The sequence below is a fragment of the Elephantulus edwardii genome, unplaced genomic scaffold (assembly GCF_000299155.1).
Source record: "Elephantulus edwardii isolate Elephantulus edwardi_28Jun2011 unplaced genomic scaffold, EleEdw1.0 scaffold00020, whole genome shotgun sequence".
Lineage (NCBI taxonomy): Eukaryota > Metazoa > Chordata > Mammalia > Macroscelidea > Macroscelididae > Elephantulus > Elephantulus edwardii.
The window spans coordinates 333,823-345,297 of NW_006399770.1; the positions used below are offsets into that span (position 1 = coordinate 333,823).

The window sequence follows — 11,475 nt, forward strand, 5'->3', positions numbered from 1 at the left end:
TATTGATTGTGCTTGGCTGTACATGTACATATCCTTCAAGATGTATCATGGGGGTGTTGCAACCTAGAAGACACGAATTTGACTAACAAGTTATAAGTACATGAGTCCAAAACTGAGCTGGTAATTTTTCTAAACTGTAAAAAAGAATTATACCTATGGTTTTACTGTATTAGATACTGGTTTTTTGTGACTATTTTGGTTGGTTATATTTTTTTAAAAATTCATCCATTTCATAAAAATCCATAGACAAGGAATTAATTTTTATTTGTATTGCTCTTAGTTATTTAATTTTGCTATAACAGATATTCCACAAGTATATAGCTTAACAAATAGAAATTTATTCTCTTACAGTTTAAGAAGCTGTGAATCCAAACTCTTAGGGGGAGGCTCTCTTTATTAGGTTCTGGAAGAAAGTCCGTATTGCCTTTAGCATCTGTAAACCTGGAATTCCATAGAGACCTCCACGTGTCTCAGTCTTTCTCAGTGTCAAGGACCCAGGTCCATGAAGATGCACTCCACGTTAGACAGTGTTGGTGGCTTTGTGATCTCTATGAGAGTGCAGTTTACTGCCTGCCTCTGAAAATATGGTGGAGGAAACTACTGACAATTCTCAAATCCTCACTTACTTTTTTTTTTTTGCTAGTGAGATAAAAGGTATTACAGGCCTCCTCTAGGAATACTTCTAGCGATCAGAGTAGACTGTGATGAGGGAACTGTGGTGGTTTAGTGGTCAGGAGTTGTGCTGTCACCCCAAAGGCATGCAACTCAAATCTACAAGCAGTTCCATAAGATAGGCAGTTTGGTCCCATGTGATTTACAACCTCTGAAAACCCACTGGAGAGTCAACTATGAGTTGTTTCTGACTTAATGGCATGTAATAGCAGGGTTGTGATGGGATTAGGGAGATTTTTGTTTTCACATTTATAACTATTTGGTTTAGCAGATCATGGGGAATTGTTACATACCTTCCACATTATAGAACTACATTCATGTACCTTGGAGAGTATTCTTGGAATAGTAGTCAGGAACTCAAAAGACTTACTGGGAAAATCTTCTGCCAGAGACCTTTCCAAGAAGCCACAGAGCAAGGATGTCAGTGTAAAGATTAAGATCTTTTCCAAGGAACTGCAACTACAATCCCAGAGGTGCACAGTTCAAATCCACCAGATGCTTTGCTGGGGAAGGAGGGACAATCTCCTCCTGTACCAGTCAGATCTGATTTGACAGTACACTCACACAAAAATAATAAAAAAAAAAAAATTAAGATCTTTTCAATTCTTTGAAGTGCATCTGAAAGTTGGACAGTGATTAAGGTCAACAGAAGAAGTGATGCTTTTGAGTTATGGTGTTGGAGAAGAGTACTGAATATCCCATGGACTGCCAAAAGAACAAACAGATATGTCTTGGAAAGGTACAATTAAGGTGCCCCTTGAAAGCAAAGATGGTGAAACTTTGTCCCACATACTCAGGGCATGCTGCTAGAAGGGGCCCATCCTTAGAAAAAACACCATGCATGAAAAGGTAGAGGACTAATTTATCCCATTTTTCTCAGTCTCCCCCGCCCCCCCCAACTCCTGTGTCAGTCCCGTTTTACAAGTATTTGTCCTTTTGTTACTGAGATATTTCTCTCAGCATAATGTCCTCCAGGGTTATCCATTTTGAATAATACCATGAGTTCCTTGTTTTTCAATGCAGGGTAGTATTCCATTGTGTAAATAAAACACAACTTCTCTATCCGTTCCTTTGTTGATGGGCACTTGGGTTGTTTCCAACTCCTTGCTATTGTGGACAAAGCCACAATAAACATGGATGTGCATGTATCTGCTTGGGCGGCAGTTATGGTTTCTTTGGGGTATATTCCAAGTATACTGCATTGAAACAGATGAGAGAGAGAACTGTTTAAAAGGTATATATGATTAGATATTGTCCTGACGTGAGTCCAGAAGGCTGCATAGTGGAGTGGACTTGGGGGGATGGATTATATAACAGTGAAAGAATTTTTCTTTTACTTTTCAAAGAGAAGAACAAACTGGAGGGGAGGGTTGGGCAAGGAGAGAAGTGCAACAATGAATGATTAGAAATGGTAGAGGACATAGAAGGAGGGTAAGACCCTTCAGGGTTCACATCCATTGTTCATAGATAGAGTTGCTAATGGCAACATCTTGGAGGGACACAATTCAATCTGAAACAACCTTGTAGCATAGAATTACCCCATTGGGTTTCCAAGGCTGTTACCCTCATGGAAGCTGATTGACATTCTCTCACAGAATAGCTGGTGGGTCTAATCTGTGAAATTTTTTATTAGCATCTAAGCACTTTAACTGCCATGCAATAGGAATCTTTATCTATTACTCAGAAACTGTCAAATTTATTAAGTTGAACTTCATGAAATTGCCATTTCTGTGGTTGTATATTTTACATTCAGTCATTTAACTGTCATTAAGTCAGAACCAACTCATGGCTGGTTCTTCAGTGGGTTACCAGGGCAGATCACATGGGAGTAGGCTGCTTATCTTTCTCCCAAGGAACCTCTAGTGGATTTGAACCAAAAAAAAAAAAAAGACCTGGCCTTTGGGTTAGCAGCCTTACAATACCTTTCACATTTGTTTGTTTCTATCCTTATGTCTAGACAAATAGACAGAATGCCAGCTTAAAAAATACTACTAATCTGTGCGTACAGAAAGGAGTATTGATTTGAAATGCTGCTATAGTTTCTTTTCTATACTTTTTTGTCAGAGATTTTAATATGTTTAAATACATTGTAAATCCCCCTAAAGAGAGAATATTATCTGTCTTTACAAATTTTGATTGATTAAGGAACATTTTTTACTGTTTCATGTTGTTATTGATAGTCCTTAAAGCATACTTCGGAAAATCTCAGGTTATTTTAAATAAACAACTCTTTAATGAATCTCTCTTTTCTCACATACTTTTTCATTTTCTTCTTTAATTTGGCTCCCTCTGCCTACAGGATATGGTTCAGATTCATTATTATATTTGGTCCCTCACCATCTGCCAGCAGTTATTCTTAAACCTATTTCCAAATTAACTGATTGATGCACACTTAAAAATACTCATCATATAGAAATCATATTCTCAGCTCTGAATATCTTTGGCTTCAATTCTGTCCATACTCTTCTTTATATTTGTCATCTTTCTCAGTTTTTTCTGTGTATTAAACTGCCTTTCATTTTAGAAATTTGACTGAAATCTTACGCTGCTCTCCTGACTTTAAATCTGCTACAACCTTTTATATAGTTCATGATGTTGTTATTACATGTTGTTGAGTTGCTTCGAACTTATAGCAACCCTGTGTACAACCACCCTGAAACCTGTTCAGTGCTGTGCCGACTTTACTGTCTTTGACACACTTACCCTCATTACCCCAGTCAGTGTATCAATCCATGTCATCGATGGTCTTTCTCTCTTTTTGTATCCCTCCAACCTTCCAAGTGTGATGTTCCTCTCTAAGGACCAGTCAGTCCCTCCTTGCAACATGCCCAAAGTGTTTTCAGATGAAGCCTAAGCATCCTCGTCTCCAAGGAGCAGGCTAGCTTCACCCTCTCTAAGACAAACCTGTTCTCCGCGCAGTCCATGGTATGTTAAACACTTCTCCAGCACCACAGCTCAAAGGCATCAATTCTCTATCATCCTTCTCAATCTTGTCTTTCATTTTGTTGAGCATAAGAAGTATGACAAATTCAAGCTGTGTATCTAACTCCACTATATGGAGTGAGTATATTCCTATTGTCCTCTGTTTTTTTGGTATTTCTCTCACATGTAATCTTATCCTTTTTTGTGTGTTTATTGTTGTTGTTGTTATGTGCTGTTAAGTTGCCTGTGACTCATGTTGTTGTTAAGTGCCGTAGAGTCGTAGACAACTCATAGCGACCCTATGAATGAAAGACCTGAACACTTGTATAACTTTCATCGTTTCTCCAAGTTCATTGAGTTTCTGGAGGTAACCTATTTTGGAAGTGGATGCCACTCCTGCTTCCAAGTGAGTTTTAATTGGGGAGCTCCACCAAACAGTGTCCACCATGTGTAGCCGTTATCACATTTGACACATCAGTATCAGTGTTTAGCATCACAGCAACCACGGGTTACCTCTGTACAGCAATGCACAGACCAGACCAGTGCTATACCACTTAGAAGAACATTTGACCAAAAACAATTTAAACCAGTCCCCTGAGGGCCATAGATTAAAATCACCCACCTTTGGCTTGGTAGCATCACTTTCTATCCACTAGGCAAACAGAGCTCTCTGGTTGTTGTTATTGTTGTTAAGTGCTGTCGAGTTGTAGATGACTCGCTCTCAAGCCTGTCCTATCCTGAGCCAGTATCACGGACTCTGACAACACCTACCACCATTACCCCAGGTACTGTGTCATTCCCTCTTATCCAAAGTCTTCCTCTCCTGCTCTTCCTTCCTCCCTTTTGAATATGTCTTTCTCCAAAGTCTGGCGCTCCTGGCCACGTGCCCTAAGTATGTGGGGCAAAGCTTCAAAGTCCTAGCCTTCAAGGAAAAACTTGGTTTCATCCTCTCCAAGACAGACCTGTTTGTTCTCTTGGCATTCCATGGTATGGTCAGTACTCTTCTCCAGCACCGCAACTCAAAGGTATCAGCTCTTCTTGTCATCCATAGTCATTGTCCAGTTCTCTGAGGCATAGCAAGTAATTATGAAAATCATGGCCTGCCTGAATCAGGTATACCTTAGTCTCTACATGGATATCGTTGCTTCTCAGTACTTTGGAGAAGTCCCTGACTGCACATTTTCCTAATATAATTTGTCTTTTGCTTTCCTGGCTGCTGGTGCCAAAAGTGTTGATTGTGGAGCCAAGGAAGCTGAAATTGTTAACAACCTCAATTTCTTCTCCATCCATCATGGTGCTGCCAATTGGCCCAGTGGTGAGAATGTCTTCTTGATGATGAGCTCTCGTACATATTGAAGGCTGCAGTCCTTGACCTTCTGCAGCAAGTTCTTCAGGTCTTCCTCAGTTTCAGCAAGCAAGGTTGTGTCATCTGTATATTACAGGTTGTGTTTCTCTAATCCTCGTAAAGCCCAGCTCCCAAATGATCTGTTCTGCATATAGATAGAAAAGATATGGAGACAAGATGATAGATTCTTTTCATGATTTTGCAGTATTTCCTTGCTCTGTTCTGACAACTGCTTCCTGGTCTAAGTGTAGGTTTCTCATGAGCATAATCAAGTGTTCCGGGATTCTCATTCTTCTCAAGGTTAACCACAATTTATTGCAATCCAAATAGTCAAATGCCTTTGCATAGTCAATGAAACACAGACATTCTCTTTGCTTTTGGCCAGGATATATCTGTCATTAGTGATAATGTCTCTAGTGCTACAATCTCTTCTAAACCCAGCTTATACTTGTGGTAGTTCTCTGTTGATGTACTATTCCAATCATTTTGTAATAATCTTCAGCAGGAGTTAACTTCTGTGTGATATTACTGGTATTGTTTAATAATTTCCACTCTGTTCAGTTTACCTTTTTTGGGAAAGGAAAGAAATATGGATCCCTTATAGTCAGTTGGCTAGGTAGTTGTCCCCCAGATTTCTTAGCACAGCCTCCTGGTGAGCACCTCCAAGGCAGCATCTGTTTGTTGAAATATGTCAGTTGCTATTCCATTAATTCCTGGGGCTTTGTTTTTCACCAGTTCCTTCAGAGCAGCCTAAACTTCCTCCTTTATCACCATGACTTCTTGTTCTTATATTGTTTCTTGAAATTATTCTGTGTCAACCAGTTCATTTTGGTACAGTGACCCTCTGCTTCCTAAAGCATTCCATATGCTTGAATTTGTTCTTCAGTTCCTTAACCTTAAGAAATTCCAACTAAGTTTGGCCCTTTTGATTTCCTGACTCCAGCTCTGCACATTTTATTATAATACTTTATCTTCCCAAGGTTCCCTTTGAAATCTTCTTCTCAGCTCCTTAACTTTCTGCTTTCTTCCCTTTGCTTTAGCTCTTCAGCATTCTAGTGCAGTATTTAGTCTCTTCTGACATCCATCTTAGTCTTTTCTTCCACCTCTGTCTTTGTAATGATGTTTTGTATTCTTCATGAATGATATTCTTGATATCCTCCCATAGCTCATCTGGTCTTCACTCATTAGTCTTCAAGGCCTCAAACCTATCCTTGAGATGGTTTTTAAATTCAGGTGGGATAGATTCAGTGTCATATTTTGGTTCCTGTGGATTCTTCCTTAGCTTAAGTTTGAACTTGTATATAAGGAGTTGATGGTCTATTCCTCAATCAGCCCCTGGCCTAGTTTTCACTGCTGAAACTGAGCTGCTCCAATGATTTTTTCCCACAGATGTATGAGATCTGATTCCTGGGCAGACCATCAAGTGAGGTCCATGTATATTGTCACCATTTGTGATTCTTATAAAAGGTATTTGCAATAAATAAATCATTGATTGTACAAAATTCTGTCATACACTATTATTATCATATACAATTATTATACATAATTGCAACTTCAGTGCTGAGAATCCACAATAGTGAGGCAGAATTACAAAATTAATCTCTCTGAGGGACTTTTCTATACTCTGGAGACTAACAAGCTTGAGTTTGAGTAACTTAAGAAACAATGTTGACCATTTAATGTCTTTGGTCATATCATCTAATAATTTGAATGGACTATGAGATGATATTCTTTTTATGATTAGTGTTTAATCCAAAAGTCCTGCTGCTGTCTTCATGCATGTTTTCTGACTCACTAAGGTTAAAATATCTTAAAAGCATACTTAAGTAACTAATATAAACAGAGGCATTGGAGAGGTGTCTCCTGTGTAGTATTCTGTATCTGGAACTCCTGTTTAAGGAACACCCCCATCCCCTTCTAGTCATGCATTAGTGTATTTTATAACTATTCTCAAAGTTGTTGTTTTTCCATCTTTAATTGCAGTAAAAACTATATAACAAAATTTGCCATTTTAATAATTTTAAGTATATATTTCAGTGGTATTCATTGCATTCATAATATGTGGTGGTGGTGGTGGTGGTGGTATGTGCCATGTACCATCAAGTTGACTCCAACTCATACTGACCCTATGTACAACAGCTCTGGACCCTGCTTTATCCTGACCCAATTTAATAGTCCCTGACTTACTCACCCCATCACCCCAGTCACTAAGTCAATACAACTCATTAAGGGTCTTCCTCTTTTTATCTTGTGTACTGTTGGATCTGATGGAGGATATTGCCCCTCTTACTCCAGCAGAGCATCTGGTGTATTTAAACAGCGCATCTCAAGGATTGCATTGTAGCTTCTTGCCCTTAGGCCACCAGAGTTCCCTGGGTCATCCTCTCTTGTACTGTCCCTCCACCCTTCCAAGCATGTCCCTCTTCAAGGACTGGTCCCTCCTTGCAACATGCCCAAAGTATGCCAGACAGATCTTAAAAATCCTTGTTTCCAAGGAGCAGCCCGATTTCCACCTCTCAAGGATGGACTTGTTTGTTCTCTTATTATGTATATTCAGTACTCTTCTCCAGCACCACAACTCAAAGGCATCAATTCTTATGGTTTCAGCTTCTCAAGGAAGGACTTGTTTGTTCTCTTGGTATGTATATTCAGTACTCTTCTCCAGCACCACAACTCAAAGGCATCTATTCTTGTATCATCTTTAGTCATTGTCCAGCTTTCTTATGCATAGCAAGTAATTTCAAAGACCATGGCATGGATCCAGTGCACCTTAGTCTCTAGACTGACACCATTGCCCTTCAGTACTCTAGAGAAATCCCTGACAGCCGATTTTCCCAGTGTTTGTTTTTTTGGGTTTTTTTTTTTTTAATTGTTTTTTTTTTTAATTTCCTGTCTGCTGGTACCAAAAATGTTGATTATGGAGCCAAGCAAGCTGAAGCTGTTAACAATCTCTATCCCTTCACTTTCTGTCGTGATGCTGCCAGTTGGGCCAGTGATGAGGATCTTTGTTTTCTTGATGTTCAGCTAAAATCCGTATTGAAGGCTGTAGTCCTTCACCATCTGCAGCAAATGCCTGTGGTCTTCCTCAGTTTCCAAGGTTGTGTCATCTGCATAATGCAGGTTGTTGAGTCTTCCTCCAATCCTGATCCTACCTACCTCCTCATAGAGCTCAAACTCCCAGATGAACTGTTCCACATACAGATTGAAAAGATTTAGAGCTAGTATATATCCCTTGTGTACACCTTTCCTGATTTTGAACCATATAGTGTTTCCTTGCTCTTTTCTGATGACTGCCTTGTGGTCCAGTCATCCCCAAATCTATTTACAAATTAAAGGCTTTTTTAAAAAAAGTTTGCCGTTTTCCTGGTTCTTTCTGAAGTTTAATTCTACAACTGTATTTAACTGCTGTGAGTCCAGTAAGTAAGGAGTTGTGCTGCCAATTCAATGGCATAAGGTTCAGCTCTACCAGCTGCTCCACAGGGAAAGAGGGATAATGTTCTCCCATGTGATTGACAGCCTCTGAAAATCCACTGGAGGGTCAGCTATGAGTTGGTTCCGACTGGATAGCAGTGAGTGAATGAGTGTTTCTTCATAGAGTGGGTTTGTGTTGAGTTTTTTTTTTTAAATGTCCAAATCTCTAAAGTGGAATGGTTATAAAACAAGCTAAAACTATAAACTTTGATACATGTTGATAGTTGTAGAGAGGCTTCAGGTCTTTCACTCATAGGGTCGCTATAAATCATGCTCGACTCAAAGGCAATCAAAAACAACAAAATTGTTAAGCATGTTTTGTATTCCTAAAATGTTTTTATAGAATTCTGAACTTGCCATTGCCCTAGAAAATCAAAGCCATAAGGTCCGGTATTCAGAGACAGTGGAAGATGGATCAATTTTATTTTCTCTATCTGGTACAGTATATTTAATAACTATTTTTATTGTGATTTCTTAGAACTATATAAGTAAATATTCTACTGTTTTTGTAGTTCAGTCACCAAGTAATTGTTTAAGGTCTTTTAGTAAATGTATCAAAGTTTGTTACTGCTGAAAAGCAATGCATACAGTCAGTTCAAAACATACTTTTATTAGATTGTTGTTGTTGTTCACCATTAAGCCAGAACCAGTTCATAGCTGACTCTCCAATGGATTTTCAGTAGCAGTAAATCATATGGGAGGGTCGATTTAAATTGTGTCCCTTTGAGATGGTAGGACAGCTCCTTAGCACTAGGCCACCAGAACTCCCTATCTTTATTGTTAAACTAAAACCACTAGAATCTGTTAGAAGAGGGGACAAAATATTGTCTAAGAAGACTCGATGGCATGGTGCTTGGCTAAATGAAAAGGAAGTGATTCAAATCCACCATCTACTGAGGGAAAGACTTATAAGTGTGCTTCTGTAGACTTATAGCCTTTAAAACTCCACGAACAGTTCTACTTTGTCTTGTAGGGTCACTTTCTCTTGTAGGTCACAATTAACTCAATGACAATGAATTTAGGTTTATGGGTGGTTATGTAGGGTCAGGTATCTTTTTTTAATAGGAATTTTTGTTGATTTTGGACAAAATTTAATCTGCATGGCAAAATGGTTATTCTGTTCCAAATATTACATTTACTTCCATAGGAGTTGCTTTTTTATTGATGGATGTTAAAGAATGTCTTATGTCAACTGAAGAAGTATTTATGGCTAAAATTGAGAAGTTTATAAATGTTCACCAAAATAGTTTTTTGGTTCTATCTGCTGCCCTCCATGGACCCGAAGAATGGAAACTCATGTTCAGGATTCAGCAGAGGTATGGAAGAATATAACTTTGGACACATGGTTCTGAAATTGTATGTGTTTACTTTATTCATAATTATTTTAGGCAGATGAGTTTTTGTTTTACAGGAAGATAAATGTTAACCTGTCATATTTCATGAAACACAGGCCAAATAGCTATTCAGTGAATAATCAGTGTGACAAGTTCCAGAATTCATGCCGAACCTGAGATTTTCCTAAAAGATCTAGGCAAAATGTAACACCTTTTAGTCATTTAAGTATAGGTTAGAATGCCACCCTAAACCACTTGTAGATAAAGTAGGGTAGAAGGAATATAAATAACAAACAGTAGAGGTTTGTGTTTTTTCCTACCTATGTAAGATATGTTAGTTGTTTAACCCTGTTTATAAACTATTTTTCAGATTCCTTGGTGGTAACTTAAAGATACTTCCAGTACACAACACAGTAAATGCTATTAATCTCATGTGCACAATAGCTAAGGTAAGTCACCTAACAAAAATGAAACACTAATCATAGGTTCTCAATTTCATGTTGTATAGTTTTGAGCAGAGTTGACAAATACCCCAGCTTGTGTTTCCTCAGAAACATTGTTCTTTCACCATGCTACTCTTTCCCAAGCCTAAACTCACCCACTAAAATCTTTACTTACTTTAGGTATCACTATAAATATGTTTCATCCTGAGTAAAAAGAGCATTTGGTCATATTTACGTTATGCTAGCCATATTGTCTACTTAATTTTCCATAAAATTCTAAAATCTGTAGTCATAAATACTGGTGCTAATAGTCATAACTTGTCAAGAGTGCAAACATGGGAGATTATTCATCTTTTTCCCACCAACCTGCTCATGCTCAGTGCTGCCAAGTCAGAAAAGACTTCTAACAGGTGCTCCATTGGATTTCCCAGGCCACAAATGTGAAATCTCCATGGAAGGAGACTACTTATCTTTTTCTCTTTAAAAAAGAGTGTAAACATACTATTTTATGGACTGTTCTTCATCTAATGCCCATTTTGTTTTCATGTTTACTTTCCTCTGTGGAATGTAATCAGCAGTCACTCGCCATGTAGGTCAAAACCAATTCCCAGACCTAAACAAACTCACTGCTGTCCAGCTGATTTCAAATTATAGTGAGCCTATATAGAACTTGGAAGCAGGAGTGGCATCCACTTCCAAAATAGCTTGCCCCTGGAAACTTTATGAACGTGGAGAAACAATGAAAGTTACACAAGTTTTCAGGTCTTTTGTTCATAGGGTCACTATGAGTCGTCTGCGACTCAACAGCACTTAACAGCAACAGCATAGGATGAAATTGACCAATAGGGTTTCTGAGGTTGTCAATCTTGAGAAAAGTAGACTGCTTTCATCTCTCTTCTGTGGCGTAGAGCATCTGATGAGTGCAAACCACTGACTAATATATGGATATCTACCAAGAGGTATCTGTTGAATGAATAAAAGGTAGTTTTTGATGCAATCCTATAAAGATATTTATTTGTTAATCTGTATTTTTACCTATTTCCAGACTACCTCCAAACTACACAGAGATAGTCTCTGCTACAGGATGATAGCAGCTAAAGCATATGTCATTGAACAAAGTCCTGTTTGGAAAACACTTCAAAAAATAAAACTAAGTACTGAATAATTTTTAACTCAAATTAGAATATCAATTATAAATGTTCTTTTGGAAAAATATTCATATATGTTCCTAAATAAGATTGCTAAAATGAAAACACTAAATAACTGGCTCAATTATAATGTGAACATA

The 11,475-nt window shown here is 38.2% G+C and overlaps 1 protein-coding gene across 1 annotated transcript in view; it reads left to right on the forward strand.

Moving 5' to 3' along the window:
- Nucleotides 1–11,352, forward strand: part of LOC102858148 (chromosome unknown open reading frame, human C1orf146) — a 33,111-nt gene extending 21,759 nt beyond the window's left edge. Inside the window, exons 3-6 of the mRNA XM_006882477.1 lie at nt 8,754–8,847; nt 9,558–9,726; nt 10,115–10,193; nt 11,233–11,352. Of these exons, the coding sequence (XP_006882539.1) occupies nt 8,754–8,847; nt 9,558–9,726; nt 10,115–10,193; nt 11,233–11,352 (462 nt within the window). The remainder of the gene's footprint in view (nt 1–8,753; nt 8,848–9,557; nt 9,727–10,114; nt 10,194–11,232) is intronic.
- Nucleotides 11,353–11,475: the final 123 nt, after the last annotated feature.